Source organism: Talpa europaea, assembly GCF_964194135.1.
Source record: "Talpa europaea genome assembly, chromosome: 7".
NCBI classification, from domain to species: Eukaryota; Metazoa; Chordata; class Mammalia; order Eulipotyphla; family Talpidae; genus Talpa; species Talpa europaea.
The window spans coordinates 81,088,544-81,110,126 of record NC_140074.1 but is presented as its reverse complement, the minus strand read 5'-3'; the positions used below and the strand labels follow the sequence as shown (position 1 = coordinate 81,110,126).

The 21,583-nt window shown below is 39.7% G+C and overlaps 1 protein-coding gene across 1 annotated transcript in view; it reads right to left on the bottom strand.

Annotated features, from left to right (window-relative positions):
• The window catches only part of MYO1D (myosin ID), a gene marked incomplete at both ends in the record, with an annotated part of 325,320 nt that overhangs the window by 90,548 nt on the left and 213,189 nt on the right, over nt 1-21,583 (bottom strand). The window contains one exon of the mRNA XM_084238296.1: nt 49-203. Within this exon, the coding sequence (XP_084094422.1) occupies nt 49-203 (155 nt within the window). The remainder of the gene's footprint in view (nt 1-48; nt 204-21,583) is intronic.

Sequence of the window (21,583 nt, the reverse complement as noted above, 5' to 3'; positions counted from 1 at the left end):
TGTGATGAAAGAGCTGAAATTGTCTCAGTTACAAAAATCAAACTTTACCTCTTGAAATGATTCACCAGGACTCCAACAAGTTCTCCAATTCGATTCTCATGGGTTGGCTGTTTGCTAAAGAGGCAGACAATGAGGTCTTTGTTGTCTTTTGTATGGAACACGACAAGTTGGTCCTTTCCATTGGAGACACTCAGACCAGTCAACTGCAAGACAAGCACACAACATATTAGGAATGGTTCTCAAAAGAATTTAAAAATACATTTGTAATGGTTCTGCTTAGTAACCTGACAACTTTATTAAGTTTCATGGAATAAGCAGATGAAAGGAAATAAAGAGAAAAAATTAACAAACACAGAAAAATAGTAGAGAAACATCAGTGAAATAAAGAAATGGTTTGTTCAAAAGATCTATAAAATAGGTAAACATCTAGTTTGAAAGAGTAAATTACTAATATCAGGAGTGGAACAGGGGCGAGGCCCCCCACTATAGACCACAGACATAGTAAAAAGATAACAAAATATTTCAACTATGTACATGAATTCAACAACTTAGACAAAACAATTCTTTGAAAGGTACAAACTAAATTCAGCTGAGAAGAAATACATGACCTGAAGTTTTTATATCTTTTTAGAAATGAAACTCGTTAGAAAACTTTCAAAAAAGAAAACTCTAAGTCCAAGTGATTTCACTGGTGAATTCTCTCCATATTTCTCCTAGAAAATAAAAGGAATCTATTGTAACTCATTTGATGAGGCCAACCTTATCCTGATAGACACAGGCCATATAAGAAAGCTATAAACCAATACCCAGTGCCCTTCATGAACATGGATATAAAAGTAGCCAACAAAATTTAGCAAATTGAATTAAAAAATGTATAGAAAGTATGCCATGAAAAAAAAAAAACCACTGTGATCAACTGCAGTCTATCAAAATGCAAAGCTAGTTCAATATTCATAAATTTATTAATTATCATAGCAACAAAATAAAAAAGAAAGCTACCTAACCATGTCAGCTGATACAGAAAAAGCTCAAAAAAATTCAGCATCTATTCATGATAAAAATCTCTTAGTAAATCAAAATCAGAAGATAACACAACATGATAAATGACATCTAGTAAAAGCATCACAGTTAACATCATATTTACTGGTTAAAGACAATGTTTTTCCCCAAAGAGTGGGAGCAATGTAAGAATTTCCACTGTTACAGCTGCTGTACAGCATCACACAGGGTCCCTGGCCAGTTAAGGTATTTTTATAGAAACTAAAAGGCATATAGGTCAGAAGGGAAAAACCAGTGTTTCTATTTTCATATTACATGCTCACCTATGTAGAAAGTCCCAAGGAATCTACAAAGTAGTTGTCAGAATTAGTAAATGAGCTTAGCAAGTCATTAGGTAAATGGAAACTTACAAAAATAATTTTATATACTAGCAATGAATAATTTGAAACAAGTTGAAAACAAACATCCATAGCAACTCCAAAACCAAAAATACTTAGATATAAACCTAACAAAATGTATGTAGGCCCTGTTTGCTGAAAACTACAAAATGTTGATGGAAAAAAAATTAAAATGTTGATGAAAGGAATAAAAGAAATCTAAAACAGAGAGCAATAATATACTTAGGGGCTAGAAAACAACAGTAATATGCTAATTTCTTCCAAATTTATCTATAGATTTATTCATTTTTTTAAACTATTTAAAAATTTTTTTTTTAAGATTTTATTTATTCATACAGACAAGAACTGGGATACAGGTCAGACGTGCAGGAGGGTGAGAGGATTCACCAGAGACAGAGTGGGGAGCAGAACAGGCAGACTGAGTGAAATACACTGCTGAGGGGAGCAGTGGGCGTGTCAGGAGAGGTCTGCCACGCCATATGGGAGTCTCGCCGCTAGCTGGCCGGGATGGAACCGGCGCTGCAGAGGCAGCAGACAGCTTCACAGCGCTGCGCTCAACCGCCTGCGCCACCAGGGAGGTCCTATCTATAGATTTAATGCAACCAAAATCCCAGCAGGATTTTTCATAGATATTAACAAGCTGATTCTAAAATGTGTGTAGAAAGGCAGAGGAACTAGAACAGCCAAAACGATTTGATAAAGAATAAAGTCGGAAAACTCACAGTAACTGATTTTAATGCTTACTATAAAACAATGTAACTGTCAATAAGATAGTCAAAAGGCTAAAAACACAGAACAGTGGAACAGAATGGAGAGTCAGAGATAGTCTGACACAAATAGGGCCAACTGATTTCTTTAAAGGGACAAAGGCAATTCAAAGGAGGGTACTTTGGACATTGGTTTACTTGGAACATTTGGGTATCCATACATCAAAAGAGATAAACATTAACCAGTGTTTCTATTTTCACGTCTTACGAAAAAATTCAAACTAATTCATAGATCTAAGTATGAAATATTAAGCTATTAAAATATTTAGAAGAAAACATGGAAAACCTCTGTGGCCTAGGACTGGGTACAGATTCTTTGAAACCCATAAAAATGAGAAAATATTCAAACTTCTTCAGATTTAAAACTTTTCTCTGAGAAAGACACTGGTAAGGAGAATGAAAGATTAGCTACAAACCTGAGAAAACATTCACAAATATCTGATAAAGAACTTGTTTCCTGAATAAAGGACTCTTAACAGTGAACCATAAGAAAGTAAACAACCCAGTTTAAAAATGGGCAAAAGATGTGGTCACTTATCAAAGACAACATAAGGTGGTAGAGAAGCAGGTGAAAAGTTGCTCAGTATCACTAACTACTAGAGAAATGCAAATTAAAAGTATATGAAATACCACTACAAACCCATAAAAACGGCCAAAATCAAAACAATAGAAAAAGTGACAATGACAAATGCTGGTAAGGATTCAAGACTGGGACTCTCATATAGTTTGTGAGAATGTTCAAATCATCGGAAAAAGTTTGAAGTTACTCAAAAAGTTATATAGAATTATATCTTCTCCTTTATCGTAGAAAATAAAAATTTAATAAAAATTTTCTTAATTTTTATTTCTGAGTAGAAGAACTGGGGTGTAGGCCAGAGGTGGGGGCATGAAAGGATTCCAGAGACAGTGGGGAGCAGAACAGGCAGATCTACTGATACACACTGCTGAGGGGAGCAGCGGGCGAGATAGGAGAGGTCTGCTGCACCATGTGGATTAGATCAGGGGACTGAACTCAGACTGTGGAGGTGATAGTGCTGAGACTTAACCCCTAGGCCACCAGGGAGCCTGAGAAATAAAAATTTATGCTTAAACACAAGCTTACACATGTTTATAGACGCTTTAGTCATAATCACTCTAAACTGGAAACTGGAATTTCTGCAAATAGGTGAATGGATAAGCAAACTGTGGTGCATCTGTACAATGGAAGGCTATTCAGCAATAAAAAGGAATAAACTAGTGAGACAAATTACTGATATGGAACTACATGAATAAATATCAAAGGCATATGCTGAGTAAAAGCAGCTGGTCTCAACAGGTTAGTGTATGACTCCATGTAGGTGACCTTCCTTAGGAGACACAACCATAAGGATGGATAACAGATCAAGGGTTGTCAGGGATTGGTGGGGAAGGGAGTCTGATACAAAGGAGATTTTCTGGCTATCCTGAGTGTGGCCATGGTTACACTAATCTATCCATATGTTAAGGCCCACAGACATGTTTATCACTATTACCACCAAAATCCAGTTTTATCTATCACATGGAAATTTAAAAAATATAGCTCCTTGGATGTTTTAATTCCTAGATATTCCATGTTGGTCAATAAAGCAGAAGCCTGAGTGATTGTTCATTATGTAGTTTGTTCTTCTATTGCAGAAAATACCAAAGTGCCACCTCCTGGCCACCACAGGTGCTGTCAGTTGGTCTGGCAATCAGCTTTGACAGGATGTCCAAGGGAGTAATGGGTGGTCTGAGGTGGGGATAGAAATACCCAAGATACTGAAGGTGTCATCCTGGCTCTAGGGGGATTCATAATCTAGTTGGATCAGTGGAAGAGACAAATAGAAACAACTATCAATAAATAACACTTAACCAGTTTGTACCTTGGAAGCTATTTAGTTCCCTGACCATATTTTACAGATATAGAAATTGAGGCTCAATTTGCATTTTTTGCTGGAAAATAGGCCTGCAGACTGAACCAAACCCATGTTCTTACAATCATATTATGTAATATTAACATAAGCTATATTATATTCTTAAACAGTGAGTGAATGTATTTTCATTGGAGGTGAGATCTTAGCATGAGTTTAAAGAATGCCAGACTAAGTACTTATAGAGGGGAAAATATACCAGGAATTGGAAATAATTTCACAAAGTTATGCAGATCATGAGGCCACTGATAAGAGAATCTATCAATCTTTTTGTCATTTAGATGTAGCTCATCCAGATAATTTTTATATGATTAAATTAAAACTATCATTTCCATTTTTAAAAACATTTTATGCCTATGATCCTTCACACTCATTTGATTATTCTATATGCAAAATTCAAAATTGAATTTATGTAGCACTTCACAGGAGAGCTTGATTGAAGCCTAATATGAGAACTGCAGTAGTAGTAACTCTGCCAGCACTCCCCAGGAACATCAGCTACAGGGGCTCAAGGAAGAGAGAACCAGCAGTGAATGCTGAAACCATCCAGACAGAGCTCCCTTCAGGATGCTGCCTGGGCCAGAAGAAAGGAGCCTATGACTCTTTTCTCAGCTACCCTTCCACCTCGAGGTGTGGGCTGCTCTTCCTGCCTCTCCCTGTTTTGCCATGTCTGGGTGGCTTTATGCTGTTGTGCACAGGAATTCCTATGTATGCTCAGACCTATTGCATGTAAGAGTCCCCAAAGAAAAGAGGGAAAGTAACATCTAATTTTCTCTGCTATGCAAATAATGACAGATTAAGTCCCTGTTGTCACCAAGGCAGGGCAAATGGCATCTACAATATCTCCTTTTGTCCTGGGAGACAGCATGGTAAGTGGGGAAAAGAAGTGCAGTAAGGGGTGACTTGGGTGTTAATCCTGATTCAGCCATGTGATCTTGAGTGAACATTTAATTTCTTGAAGGCATCTTTTTTCCTTTTCTGCAAATAAGGATCACACACTAGCTGCCTTGTCCACCTTGTAAGAGTGTGGTAAAGATCAAACAGTAGCAATTCAGGGCTATAAAAAAATAAGCAAAACCCCTCTGCCTTCAAGGTTTTTTTTTAAAGATTTATTTATTTATTTTTATACAAGAACCGGGGTATAGGCCAGATGCGCGGGAGGGTGAGAGGATTCACCAGAGACAGAGCGGGGAACAGAATAGGCAGACTGACGAAATACACTGCTGAGGGGAGCAGCGGGCAAGAACAGGAGAGGTCTGCTTCGCCATTGGGATTCTCGCTGGCCGTCCGGCCAGGATAAAACCCACGCTGCAGAGGCTGCGGACAGCTTCACAGTGAGCTGCTCAACCACCTGCGCCACCAGGGAGGCCCTGCCTTCAAGGTTTTTATGCCTCAGCTATCTTTGGCCAGCACAACACAGATACTTTTCTCTGAACAGATGTGAAGTCTAATCCGGGCTCTACCCTGCTAGTTGTCATCTTAGATCTGTGATCTAAGATCTTAGATGGCAATGCTATGATAAATCTAAACCACCCTCTTCTTTGGTCTTGAGGTTTGAATAGGGCAGATACAGTCGGCTGCAACCCATCTCAATATTTCCAGACTCTTTCAGGAAGGAGAACACCAGTAAACACAATTAGACCAGCAGAAGGTTTTGCCCAGTTCAGGAAGAGGAGGCGAGCCTGAGGAATCAAAGCAGAGAACTCCTTTACAATAGAGTAAATGCAAGAAGGTAAAGAAAACCAGAAAAGAAAGTTGTCTCATTTATGAAATAAGTATAAAACAGACCAGTATTAGAAAAAAAATTCTGAAAGACAATCATGATACATTAAAAAACACAATGGAAGCAGTAAGTAACAGAATAGATGCTTCAATTAGCAATAATCATGCCTTGGATAAATCTCATTGGCTATGATACTGCCAATGTGCAAAGCTAGAATAGATGCTTCAGAAAAATCAAAGAATAATAGAAGAAAATCAATTATCTCATGGATTCTTTAGATAGGAGTCACAGGTTAGTTCTACTTACTTAATAGAGAATCACATGGAAAGGCAGCCCAGAGAAAGAATTGAATTTCTCAAATAAAAGGAAAAAACCGTCACGTATATAAGCACAAAAATAAGTTATCCACATTCAGCTTGATAAAACTTTTTCTTCTGTTTGAAATTATAGGAAGGTATGGGCAGAAGAGAGGAAGGAAATTTCTATCAATTTTGTCATCATTCTATAAATCCATTTTATTCTTGGTATTGGTTAAGAGAGTTTAAATGTTTAAGAGTAATTATTATTAAAATAAAAAAATGTATAATTTTCTAATCATGTGTAAGAAGAGGAACTTGACCAACATAGCTGCTAGAATTGACAGCAAAAACAAGAAGGAAATAACATGGATGCATAAAAGTTAGAAAATATTTAAATAACATGTTTAAATTTAAGAAGAAAAAGTCTTGTTTCTATAGGAAATGTGAAAGGGCTGCAGCTCCTTTATGCTCACAGAGCACAGAGCTCACAGAGTAGGTCAAAACCAAAATTTAACTACCCTCTGTTTATAAAAGATCCATCTAAAACAAAAGACATAGAAAAAGAATAAATGAGGATAGAACAAAGATATAGCATAAAGAAAGTAGAGATGGGATTAGCAGTAATAGATAAGGCGAAATTCAAGGAAAAGACACAAAATGCTTTCTATATGACAAAGTATAGCTTCAAAAATAAAAACTATTAGTCATCAAGCATTGAATAACATGGTACTGAAACATGTAAAGCAAAAATTGTTTTGATACAGGAAGAAACAGACCGATGTGTTTAGTGTTTTTGGTGGGTGACCCAGTCTTTGGCAGTGGAAACTGATAAAAAGCAAATGAGGGTGGAGAAAGGCTGAATAATCAACGGATCTGGCTAGCAGTTACATGGAACTTGACACACATTATGGTCCCAGAGACACTTATAAGTATGTATTATGGATCAGGCCACAAAATAACACTGGTCTTCCTAACTATTTTTATAGTTTTATAGTTCCTACTTTTTGTAGGAAATGTATTGGATATCTTCTACAATCATAGTGCAATAAAGTAAGAAAATTATAAAAAGGTTAACAACTAAACAACTTTATTGAGAATTTTTTCTTTAAGATTTATTTTTCATTTATACAATAGCTGGGGTACAAGGCAGAGGTGTGGGAGGGTGAGAGGATTCACCACAGACAGAGCGGGGAGCAGAACAGGTAGATGGACCGAAAGCACTGCTGAGGGGAGCAGCGGGAGTGACAGGAGATGTCTGCTGCGCCACGTGGGTGTCTCCCTGGTGGGCCGGGAATTGAACCCACGCTGCAGAGGGTGTGGACAGCCTCACAGCACTGCGCTCAACCGGCTGCACCACTGGGGAGGCCCGTTATTGAGAATTTTTAAGGTTAACAATTTTTTTTTTAAATTTTTAAAAAAAGATTTCTTTACTTATACAAGTACTGGGGACAGTCAGAAGTGTGGGAGGGTGAGAGAATTCACCAGAGCGGGGAACAGAACAGGCAGACTGACGAAATACACTGCTGAGGGGAGCGGTGGGCGCAGCAGGAGAGGTCTGTGCGCCATGTGGGACCCTTGCAGGTGGCGGGGGATCAAATCTGCGCTGCAGAAGCTGCGGGCAGCTTCGCAGCCCAGTATTCAACTGCTGCGCCACCAGGGGAGTCCCAAGGAGAACACATTTTAAAGCAACTGCTAGATTAGAGATTATAGTTACAATGATAGGTGGAAAAGAAGTTAATGAGAAAGAATAGTACACATCAAAATTCATTATTGCAGCAAATAATATCCTAAAGAATGCATATTCTTAAATGCTTATTTATCAAGTCAGAATGAAAGAAGATACTCAAAAAGTAGAAAAAGAACAAAAGAAACCTACGTAAGATAGGAGGTAGTTAAGAGAAAAACAGTATACATGATAAATGCAAGAGCTGGTTTTTTGAAAAGACCAATAAAAGAACCAAACACTTGGCAAAGTCTATTCCGGATAAAACTAGCCAAAATCACAAATATCCAATAGAAAGGGATTTTTAAAAAGGTATGTTGATTTTAGAAATTGTCAGTAACATTTGAAATCTCATATTAATAAATTAGAAGTCTTTAAAATGCATGATTTTATGGGAAACAAATTATTAAAATTGACTAAAAGAAAAAAATAATTAAAATTTATAGCTGGGGAATTCTGTGGAATTTTTTGTTGTTAGAGAAATACTGTCTTAAATATTACTGAGCACAAATGATGCTATAGGCAAACTTTCAAGGCCCAAGTAATTCCCATGCTACTTAAAATGCTCCAGAACAGAGAAAGATAGAAACCACTCCTATTAATTTAATCCCGGTAGCAAAGCTGGATGAATCTCTCTTGTGTGTGTGCATTCTCTCTCTCTCTCACACACACACAACCTCTCAAGTACAGATGCAAATTAACAAATCAAATTCAGCAGGAAATACAATATGACCAAGAAGATAATTCCACAAGTGTAAGGATGGTCAAGCATAAGCAACATTGATATTGCTCAGCTTGATAATAGATTACATGAAATGTCCTCTATGTGCTTGTCCAATTACAATTATCACCTTTCAGTCAGGTGCCATGGCCTTTACTTTTTTAAGGCAGGTATGATTTTTTTATTTGTATCATTTTTATTTTACAGTGCTCCATGGCATGAAAAACAGTATTTCTGTCAATAGTAAAGTGGTATGCAGATAAACATACAAATTTACTGTTATTTCATCAGTATAATACTGGTTTTAATTTGTTTTCTAAACATCCAGTAATCTTAGGGAGCAAAGTATGTAGATAAAGAGAACAGACTTCTTTTACTGTATAAAAGTATTATATAGGGGCCTCCCTGTTTGCAGGCGGTTGAGCGCAGCGCTGTGAAGCTGTCCGCAGCCTCTGCAGCGCTGGTTCGATCCCGACCAGTGGACGAGGGTCCCACATGGTGCGCAGACCTCTCCTGTCGCGCCCGCTGCTCCCCTCAGCAGTGTGTTTCTTCAGTCTGTCTGTTCTGTTCCCTGCTTTATCTCTGGTGAATCCTCTCACCCTCCTGCGCATCTGGCCTGTACCCCGGCTCTTGTATAAATAAAAAATAAATCTAAAAAAAAAAGGATTATATAAAGGTCTAAAAACAAGTATCATGACTGAGCAGAGAGACTTCTAGTGGGAACTTTTATTGAAATTTTTAAATAATAGGGACTAAGTAGGCTATATCTACTACACCTACTTTATTTGTAAATAAAAGGAAAAAAGAGAATTACTGGAAATTAAAACATTACCCTATTCCACCAAGATATTCCATATAAGTTGACCCATAAGCAGGATTTTAAAAACTGAGACATAATTTACATACTATAAAATTTACATATTTTCAAGTATATAGGTAGATGATTTCTGACATTCAAGTCAAGAAATAGACATTTTGCTCATGCCAGTTCCCTCTGGTTGTTCTTTTTAAGTCTTAGTTCTATATTTGTACATCAAATTGGATTACTTAGCTTTTGAGAGCTAAAAAGATTACCTCATTATTTAGACCTAATAGAAAGCCAGGGACCCATGGTTGTCAGAACTCACAAAATACTGAATTCCTCCCCCTATCCTTTCTCTGTTTCCATAGTTGTGCCATTAAGGTTACAAGGAATTTACAAAGAAAATAGTCTTTGAGGATGTCATCCCAGATCAGTGCTATTGTGGTGACCTTAAAGGGACTATTTAAGTTTTAATAACAATAGAATTTAGCTTTAATCAAAATTGCGTGAAATAGGTTGTTCAGAATTTAAACTATTTTAGGCTGCTTATATATTCTCAGTAACAGTCTGGTGATAGAATTTTACTTTATTTGATTTCTCTAAGTGGACAGGCAATTCTTGGTTTTTAATTAATGAGAAAAATGTTGAGTTATAAGCTCTCAGTTATTGGATTAGATGCAGTCTTACTTTGTGGGACAATAACTGATACCAAGCCTATGCTTGCAAAACTGCATCTTGAGATGTAACAGCACAGAAGGCCAGGGGATGGGGTTCTCATCCCCCCAAACTCCACTGTAACTGCATGCCATTTTGATTGCTGCTGTTTTCCTTCACATGCCTCTTTATTTTTGTCTGTCTCTGTAGGTCTCTGCTTTTCTGTATGTAGGCACACACTGTTGGTAGAAATCATGGGGCTGAGAACACTAACTATAAATTCCAGAATCCCAAACAAAATTTTAAGACTCTGCAAATTTTTGAAGAATTTATGAATCACAAGAAAAGGCTCTGACATTTTATGACAAAAACTCCAATAATGTTATAAGGTCATGAGCTCCTGTTACTTTAAAAAGAGTTACTCTTTTGGGCCCCCCTGGTGGCACAAGGAGTTGGGTACAGCACTCTGCAGCAAGAGTTCAATAATGGCTGGCCAGGGAGGTGACCCACATGGCGCAGAAGATCTCTCCTGTTTCCCTGGTGCTCCCCTCAGCAGTAGATTTCAGTGAATCTGCCTGTTCTGCTCCCCACTCTGTCTCTGGTGAATCCTCTCACCCCCCACACCTCTGGCCTGTACCTCAGTTCTTGTATGCATAAATAAATCTTAAAAAAAAAAAGCAGAGAGACAATCAGCTTCCTTGAAATCATCAAGGGAGGAGAGTGTGTGCCTTCTTCATAGTGGTTCATGCCTAATTTTTACTTTGGCCTCTTCTTTCCAGAATTAATCCTGAGAAGCAGCTACTCATAGTCTTGAGTGGGAGGGTCTCTTCCCTTCTGTGGTCAGCACTCTCCACACACACCTCTCAGGTTCTGCATCAATTTGCATGGTTTCTTTCTAACCCAAGATGTGCCCAAGAGCCTCCGTGAAATTATAGTAGTCACTTAGTTTCTTCAGGTATCTGCTTGAATTTGGATATACACACTTGGTCTGTTGGAGTTATCATTCTCTACTTCAGTTCTTTGGTTTGACTGCAGAGTTATAATATTTATGCTCTTTTGATCTCAATTAACAAATTGATTTTGGCTGCTCAAGGATGGAGAACATTCTGTTCATTCTGTTTTTCATTCAGAAACTTGGAAGACAGATGCTCTGGTTTTTTTTTTTTTTTTTTTTTTTTTTTTTGCAGGATGTCTGGTGACTTTATTTCTTGCTTAGTCTCTGTTCTCTGTTCATATGTCTCTCCCAATCTCCCTTCTCTACTTAATTCCTCCTCCTCCTCCTCCCACCCCCCACCATTTTCCCTCCTCTCCTTTAGCCCCACTAGCTATAGATCTGAAATCTTAACTGTGCAGATTCATCAGCGAAATGACACAAGGACTGGGATGACCAAGAATTTATCTTTTTACAAATTTTCATCATTTGAAAGCAACCAAGTGCTTGTGCCCTGGGTCTCTATATAAGACAGTGACTGTCCTGGGCTCACCATGCTGTGAGGAAGGGAAGCTGAGGAAGCCTCTCCATGAGAAGGTGGGGGTAGCTGCTCCCCTCAGCAGTCCTGGCCAGACAAGTGAGGGTACGAGGCTTCCAGTGATTCCAGCCCTCAGCTGTTGAGTAACACCCTGTCTTTGACTTCCCCATCAAGCCTGGCCCCACTATGCCTGTTTCCAATTCCTGACCATGGAGTCCGTGAACATCCTCAAGTGCTGGCTGTTTTTCTCCACTAAGTATGGGGTGGTTTGTCACATAGCAAAAGTAACTGGAATAAAACTTTGGCAGAAGTGAGGTGCTATTGTAACACAATCCTAAAACAGTTGGTACTGGCTCTGGAGAGTGGGTAGAAGCTGGAAGAACCCTGAGGACACTGTTTCAGGAACCCTGATGGGCTGCTACATGGCGGTCACCAGCGAGCCTGAAGCAAAGTCAGGAAAATATTCTCACAAGCTAGAGGAAAGGAGACTCTTGTTATGAAGGGACAGAAAATTTGACAAAATTGTTGCCTATGGGAAGGCAGAGAACAGAAAAAGGTTGCCTCAGTGAAAAGACCAGAAAATGTACCTAACAAATCTGATGATCCAGATAAGGAAATCTCTAGAGAGAATTCTCAAACTGCCATCTGGCTCTTCTTGCTGTCTATGAAAAAAACGTGAGAGAAAAGAGATATCTTAATAAAGAACTATTCAGCTTTCATGTAAAATTTAGAGGAAATATAAAGAAGCTTGTACTTGATGAGTTTGAAAATAAAACTGTTTCTTATTCCCTGCTTCTCCAGATGGCAAATGATTTTCAAATTAAGAAATGGTTTCAGGGACAGTGATCAAATCCAGAGTGGGATTGTAAAACCCTTTGTCAAAACCTCAGAAAGATCTAAGACAGTGCTTCATAAAACCTTCCAGACAGACTAAAGGCTCTTTCAGGGCATGTCTTAAAATTTTCTCTATTAAGTAACAGTCTCCTCAGAGTCTTAAGGGCCTTGTCCCACTGTAGTTCACAAGGAACCCAAGGTACAAAAGAACTTATCTTGTAGAGATTTGTGGGGTGTGTATTTTGTCTAGTGAAGTGGATTATAAATTGATACACAGTAAATCCATCAAGATTTGAAAGGAATGATATCAGATTGCACTGAAAGGATCAGATATATAAAACGTGATGAGGTTTTTGGATCCCCAACCTTTGGTAGGCGGGAAAGCTAAGAATACTTAGCTATGAACCGAGATAGACCATGTCTACTGTTGCCTCCCAAGCCCTCCTCTTGGAAGGGAGGGGTGTCTACTATGACACCCCATCTCTTATCTCCACTATGTATCACTTCTGTGGGACAATCTGCCCATTTAGTGTACAGATCTTCAGATTGAAGGAACTCTAGTGAAGAATTGTACCTGGATTGATTTGTCCTCAGTCCTAAACAGGATGCCATAAGAGCTGAGACTTTTAGGGCATCTTGGGAGGGTGAAGGCATTTTGAATATCCACATAATGTAAACAATTTTTGACCAGAGGACAGATGGTGGAAGATTTAAAGCAAGTTCACAAATACTCTGACATTCCTCCTAATGACAGATGTGGGTGTGTGTTCCATCCCCGTGAATCTGTGGGACTTGTCAGGTTAGGTCACAGTAGGTGATGTGGCTTCTGCCTTGTTCCCTGGGACACTTGTGATTTCAGCCTAAGCCACCTTGTAAGAAGTCTGATTTCCTCAAGGCCGCCATGTAGTGGTGAGGAGGTTAAGCATCCCTGAAAGGGCTTATGAGGCTCCTGTGTATCAGCAGCCCGAGTCTTCAAGTCCTCCTAGCTCATGCCAATCATCTAAGTGAATAAGCCTTCAGAGGAGGCCGACCCCTATCCTGACCCCTATCACCTGAGTCCTCTGACTTTGAAGTCTTCCCAGTTGAGGCCTCAGGTGTTATAGAGCTGAGAGATAAGCCATCCTTTCTGCCCTTTTGGAATCCCTGACCTAAAGAACCCATGACTAGAAATGTTTTCTAGTTTCATTCAACCTAATAAAATTATGCTTTCACTGTCTTAAAGATTCAGAGTTGTCAGGTGCATTTTTGGGGCTGCCAGAACTCCTGTTGAGTCTACTCCCTGAACCACACGCTCCAAAAGTCCTACCAATATGTGTGGACCGCATGACATTTTATGGTAAAATAAAACCTATTATACAAAATACTATATAGGTCCTCCCTGGTGAAATGGATTATAAATTGATACACAGTAAATCCATCAAGATTTGAAAGGAATGATATCAGATTGCACTGAAAGGATCAGAAATATAAAACATGATGACTTTTGGTAGGGGGGAAAGCTAAGAATACTTAGCTACAAACCCAGATAGACCATGTGTACTGTTGCCTCCCATGCCCTCCTCTTGGAAGGGGGGGTGTCTACTGTGCCACCCCATCCCTTACCTCTACTGGTTAAAGTCTCAGCCCTATCAAGCTACTGCCAGCCACTGTGGCATGAGTTTGATCCCTGGCCAGGGAGCTGACCCACATAGCACAGCAGACCTCTTCTGTCTCGCCCACTGCTCCCCTTGCAGTGAATTTCACTAGAGCTGCCTGTTCTGCTCCCCACTCTGTCTCTGGTGAATCCTCTCACCCCCTGCACCTCTGGCCTATACCCCAGTTGTTATATGCATAAATAAAAATAAATCTTAAAAAAACCCAAAATACTATAGAAAACCTTTGAGCAGTGACAAAAAAAATCTCAGTCAGCATAATCGAAGATCTATAAGAACATGTTGTTATGAGCCTAGTACTACTGGATCAATATTATTCAGGTCAATGAAAAGAATTGTAATACACTGACTGAAGGGTCAAGTTTGTATCATTGATTGACAAGGGATTTCAATCCTTGATTTTAACAAACTGATGAAAACAACTCAGAAGTATTCTTCAACAAGTTTAATACCAATTTATCTTATATGCACTGAATAAATGACACCTCCACATCCATTTGATTCCTTCTCACTATTCCATATCCAGACAGGATCAAGGGCACTATCAAGAAGAAAATTACAACCTAGATAATGTTCTCACTGCAAATGAACTTCATACTTAACAAAATTAAGTGCAAATTCCTCTAGAGAGTGGCACGCAGGAAGCTGGGCCTGCCATGATCTCCTCTATTAATTTAAATGATTAAAGGATTCAACTTTTTTCATATTGCTGTGAGTACCTTATTTATGGCAAGCAAAATTTTCAACTATAGACTAAATTTGTCAAATGCCTTACTAGAAAGATGATTAGAAACTACTAGTTCGTGACTATCAGCCAAATGGCTAATTGTTTGATTTTATGATAAAGATCGCGGACAGGCCTATTGGCAATCTCACTCCTAGACTATCTGGTAATTTGAGTTCCTGGGTTTGTAACTTGGAACTCAGTAGTTTCAGGAAAATCTGAATTTTAATTCCAAAAAACAGCTTTGAGGAAAGAGCTCAAGAAATCACTTCAAAATTTTTCTTAAGATTTATTTATTTATTTATACAAGAACTGGGGTACAGGCCAGATGCGTGGGAGGGTGAGAGGATTCACCAGAGACAGAGCGGGGAACAGAACAGGCACACTGATGAAATACACTGCTGAGGGGAGCAGTCACAGAGACAGGAGAGGTCTGCTGTGCCATGTGGGACCCTCGCCGGCTGGCTGGGATCAAACCGGTGCTGCAGAGGCTGCGGACAACTTCACAGCGTGCATTCAACTGCCTGTGCCACCAGGGGAGGGCCCACTTCAAATTTTTAATGCCAAGCCATCTAGCAGAACTAAATTTCCCAGTCTTCCTGTACTTTCAGTGCTTGCATATTGCAACTATCAATATGCCTGCCTGTAAGAGGCTGGCTCCCTTTTAATTACTGCTGCAGATTTATTGTTGTGGGCTAGGGAAACAGATAATCAGATTTATCACAAGAGTGTGTGAAGCAAGACAAATGGCCCAAGAGAGTGCTCCTTTCGAGAGTTGCTCCTTTTGAGAGGGTGCTCCTTTGTGCAGAGTTCAGTGCACAAAGTCTGTCATGTCTATTTTGACTATTCAGAAGATATAAAATCCCTCCCCCTTGGATTCTATTTATCCTCCATGGTTCATTTAGGCCATGACTATCAACCCTGGCTGCATATTAGAATCACTGGGGAGACTGATTTATTTGGGATCAGGCTGAGCATTTATACTTTTTAAAAGCTCCCCAAGTGATTCTAATCACATACGAACATTGATTTAAGTAAAACTATTAAATAACTAGGTCCTAGATAGTCGAGTTATTTTACAAAGTTAATTGTCTTACTAATTCAATCAAGTTTTATATTTCTATTTGAAATTTATTTTTTCTCTTAAAATACCAACTTAATTAAGTTGCTTTCCTTAATGGACTTTTAATTGAATTTTTTCAACCTACAAATTAAGCACCCTCTCAATGCAAAGAAAATATTCACTCATAATTTTAGGTTTCTTTTGCCTATCCTATGTTTGTCAACAAGCTGGCAAGCTAACACTATGTACACTAGCGCCTCTCTATTTTAAGATGGTTTTGGTCATATCCTGGTCATTTTGGATACTGTGCTATGAGATCTTGTGTCTCATGTAAATCTTCTATTTTAGGGCACCCATGCTAGAAATGGGTCAGCAGGAGAATGGGACACCTAGGTTTTATTGCTGGCGGCAAGTGGCAGTCCAGGCCCCATTTGGCCTCCACTGACACTGCCGTGCTGGGGAGGATCAAAGGCACCTCAACCACCAAGATAGGGTGGAACCACAGACACTGCCTCCCCAGACACTGTGGAGAGGGAGGGGCACCTTGACACCACCCCAGAAGGGACCAGGTGGTGCCCCTTTACTGCCAGACAAGAACAGAGCTCTAGACTTTCCACCAGATCTAGGTTGATGGGAAGAATCAGCCATTTGGGGGAATCTGCAATTTCTTCCGCTGTTGTGGAGAAAAGAGCTTCCTGTGAAAAACACGAGGCTTTACTTGTCTGTGTCCATTGACATTTCTGGGTTGGGACAGGAGGTACAATCAAGCCAAACCAAACCCAGGGAGCTCACTGCCATGTTACTTCTTGAGCTCTAAGGTCCTGAGCTGGTCCACCTTCTTCTCTCCACCTTTCTGAGTCATCTTATGTTTATTTTACAACATCATATCCAAGGTTTTTAGCGCCATTTAGAGAAGGCAAGGGAGAAGTGCAACTGTTCCATTTTATCCTGACCTGGAAGTTCCAATTGTCTATTTAGATTATATAGGAAAATGAATTGGAAAATAGAGTTTTCTCTGCAGGGACTTTACAATGCAGTTGACCCAGGAGGCACACATACAGGGGTGGACAATACGAGCCTTGTTTGGGGAGAAGGGGCAGCAAATTTCCCTGTCTTTAATATCCTGGTAGTTCTCAAATGTGAATGTCAAGCATAGACTTTTCTCTGGTGCTCCTGATGGGTATTTCTCCCAGTAAGGGGAAAGCACAGGGATCCTTTGGAAGACCACATATTTGGCCAGGCCGAAATGAAACTCATTCCCTTGTCCTAACTACCATCCTTCTCAGGAGGGCAAGGCTTTATTGCCATAAATGCCACTGACCTTAAGTGCCACTTGTCACATCATGTCCCAAGTCCCTCGTTTCTCCCACTCCCCCATGTTCAACCAGAGACACACAGGGGAGCAAAAGAGCATGGGCTCTGGAGTCAGACTGCCTGGGCTCAAAATCTGGGCACTGCTGCTCTCTGACATCATGTCCTGGGGTAAGCCGTGTCCATGCTCTGTGCCTTGTTTCTTCACCTTAAATGAGGTTATTAATAAATACTCTCAAATTTACAGGGATGATGAAAAAAATTATCTAAATTAAGCTAGTGCCTGGCACATAAATAACATTAAAAAATGTTAACTTTAATTAAGAGCAACTCAGAAAACTCTTACAGCCTGTCTTTTCTCTCTCTCTCTTTCGTGCCACTGAATCTATTGAGATCATTCCCTGAAATGGTATTTATTTCAGCAGCCTCTTCCCATTTCAGTCCATACTTTGTAATGCTGTCAGAATTAGCTTCCTAAAAAACAAACCTCATCATGCCTCTGAAAATCTGTTCCTTTGCATTGCCAAAAGCAGTCAATCACACATCCCTTTAAGAATTTGAAAAAAGCTACAAGTGCCTGGTGCAGATAAACGCACAAGCATCTGTGTACACTTAAGAAGCCCTTTCTGTTCAGAGACGCTATTTCTATCCCTCCTCTGTGCTCTTTCACAGCGATTCATGCTTATCTTCGATTCATGCTTATTTAATAAGTTGTACTGTGAAGATTTCTATATATATTTGCCTAACCTAGTAAACAACAAACAGGAGCAGTGTCTTTCTCATCTTCCCTTCCCTAGTACCTAACATGGTGCTGCAGAATCATGGCAGGTGGTACGATGGTCGAGGCTTATTGACTGCACAGACACAATGAGAATAAAAGGTGTACATGAGGTACCGGGTTCTCTACTCATGAAACTTTGATGGCTACTCTGCATTCCTCCTGGCTAAAGCCAAACCTCAGCACATCCTTAGCAGATATTCTTATTGGTCACCTTCCAGATAATTTCCCCCTTTTCTCCTTATCTGCCTGGGATGCTCTCATGGTTTCAATTACCACACATTAATAGCTTCCAAGTCTATGTTTCTACTCTAGATTGTTCTCTAAAAAGCCAACTGTGTGTATTGAATCTCTCCATTTTACATTCTTCAGACAACTCAAACAAAACCATTTTAAAACTGAAATTATTTCCACATTCTTCTACCACATCTGTGCTTCCCCCCTGCATTTCCCATCTTGGCTGAGCAACCACCAACAGCATCGCTCTACTCACGCTGTCTAAATAGAAACTTGTGACTGTGCACTCTTTTCCCTCCTCGGTGTCTACAGCTTGTCGTTGCTACCACTTAAAAAGCTCCTGGATCAGCCCTCTTCACCCCTCTTATCTGTGAGCTTAGATCCTTGTAATTTCTTAGCAGGATTACAGCAGGCATCTCTTAACTGCTTTCCCTATTTCCAATCTTGATCCCTCCAGCTCATTCATCAGCACATGTGTATTTAGCACCTCTGTGGCAAGTGTGTCTGGGAACAAGAGTCCTCAACCCTTCCTCGCAAAGTTTAAGTTTTAGTGGGGACAATGGAGGTGCCAGAGTTTAAACAGGAGTATAATGCCACAGATGGTGATTTAATGAAGGAGGATATAGTCACAGTATAAAGGTGTAGAGAGGGATGGCATGAGTTGGGGCACATTCTGGACCACCCCTTTGAGGTTACATTTGGGCAGAGACAGGAATGGAGTGAGGGAGCCATGCAGCGCTGTGGGAGAGGGACACTCCAGGCAGAGTGAAAGGCAAGAGAGAAGAATAACCAGTGAGGCATGAGTGCTGACTCCATCCTACTACTCTGGAGTGTACAGGCCAGGGACTGCCGGTGTGCACGGGGACACGCTGTAAAGATATTTTTATTTAGATGTAATTCCAACAAAATGAAATTCTTTTTATGTCTTTTAGGTCAGAAAATCAGATTCTCCCTGTGTTGCACTGGAACGTCATTAGAATAATTCAGTGTAAAGAACGTTTGCTCTGAAACCCCACCGACTGGGAGAACATTTTTGCACACAACACTAATGATAAAGGACTGATCACAAAAATCTGCAAAGAACTGATGAGACTCAACAAAAACAAAGAAAATAATCCTGTCAAAAAATGGGCAGAAGAGCTAAAAAGAAACTTCTCTGAAGAGGAAATGCAAATGGCCAAAAGGCATATGAAAAAATGTTCAACATCACTTGTCATCAGGGAAATGCAAATCAAAATTACCATGAGATACCATCTTATACCAGTGAGAATGGCACATATTAAAAAAAATAGCAACAACAAATGTTGGCGAGGATGTGGAGAAAAAGGAACTTCCTGCACTGTTGGTGGGAGTGCAAACTGGTCCAACCACTATGGAGAGCTGTGTGGAGATTCCTCAACCTACTAAACATAGAGCTTCCATATGATCCAGCAATTCCACTCCTAGGTATTTACCCAAAGGACACAGAAACATCAATCCCAAAGAGCACCTGCACCCCTATGTTTATAGCAGCACTATTTACAATAGCTAAGCTTTGGAAACAACCCAAATGCCCAAAAATAGATGACTGGATCAAGAAGATGTGGTACATATACACCATGGAATATTACTCGGCATTCAAAAAAGATAAACACATGCAATTTGCAGCAACATGGATGGAGCTGGAAGGGATCATGCTCAGCGAAATAAGCCAGAAAGAAAAAGAAAAATACCGGATGGTCTCACTCATAGCAGGAATCTAGAAAACTTAAATAAGGGACCAGGAAAATGAATAACTGTAAGAAAGTGAAAACCAAAATCAACAAAAAACTATGAACCAGAGACACTCTATAGGGGGTGGGAGGCGGGGAGGGGAGGGTTTGGGGTCACAGTAAGGGGGTTGTAATTGTATGGGGAATATAAAAATAAAACTTATTGAAAAAAAATGCAAAAAAAAAAAAAGAACGTTTGCTCTGAAACTTAACCAGTAACAAAGAAACAAGTGCATTTATTTAAGATGTATGAGTCCAGGACCAGCCAGTTGCCTCACTGGGCCAGTGAGACAATGCATGCAGGTGTCTACTATAAGGGATGAAAGTCACCAAGTAGAAGGTAATTTCATTTTCTCATACTACTCCTGTTAAAGAAAAATCTGATAAGACAGTCCTCAAACATGAAACCACAGTACCTTAAAGTTGAGTTAGTTTTTGATACAGACCATGAGGCTTTCTAGAAAACACACACTCTCTCCCCTGCCTACTTGTCTCTCTCTTGCGTAGGCATGTCCCCACGCACACACACAGGGGTGAGAAAAAAATTAAGTGGAAGAACTGAATTTGGGGTTAAGTCAAATTTTCAACAAACGTTTCCAAGAAATAACCAAAACAATCAAATACACCTGAGGAAAAGAATGGCTAAGTGAGTGGTTTCTCATGCCTGTTGTAGAACATGCTGACGCTAGGGCTACCTGCAAAGATTCAGCGTCATTGTCAGGGGAGAGTGGCCTGGGTACCGGCATTAGCAAAAACCAACACAACAACTCTCCAATGTGCAGCAAGGTTGTTAGAAACCTGGAGTTAGAACACATAGGAAAAGGAATAGACTAGACAGGTCAGAAAAAAATGCACTGCTTTCATTGCTAACTTGATACTTAGGAGATATGAATTCATTTAGTTTCTACTTTTAAAGCCAAATCAAAAATGTTTCTTCTTGGAAAAGGCAGGATTGCAATTAAGATAGGAAGAGCTGTGCAAATAGGAGGATAATGTGGCAGCTCTCTTCAAAGGTGCTGTTTTTCTCCCTCCAACAGAAATACAAGAAAAGATTTTATTCCACTGGATCATACCTTGAAAGCCCTTGACATGGAAACATGGCTAATATACAAGCCCCAGTTTTGATTGTATATATTCCTTCAGGAACCCCATGGCCTACAAGTCACTTATTCCTCAAAATGTTAAGATGGAATATTTGAGAAAGCAATTATTATTGTAAGGATACACAAACAAAAGAAATGGATGAGAGAGAACACTGTAAGCCACTAAGTCAGAAGATGCCAAGTTTTATGCACTCTTGGGCATTAATGTCTGAGAAATCACAATTGAAATCTTGTACTACTGACTTCTCTGAGATTGCTTCCTTCATTTATAAAATGATAATTAACTTCCTGAACAGGAGTCTTATAAAGACATAGTATATGCAAATCATCTAATAAATGCATGGCATTAGGCATGCAACAAATGTTAGCTCTGTTATTTCTTTCTTCCTCTTTAAATAGGATTTCAGTTGAATGTGTTATTCATTATAAAAGGGAATCAGTGGTAGCAGGTCATGTGGGGACTGATTTTTCTGAGGGCATCAGGGTCAAAGAGACTCAGCTCCATTCCCTGTGAGCTTTGTGACTTGAGCTGTTCATGTACCCCTCACGAATGACAGCTTCCTCTATAGAGAAAGGTATCATCACCTGCACCTACATGGCGGCACAGTGAGGTGTGCAGGGCCTGCACTGGTCGGGCAAATTCACGT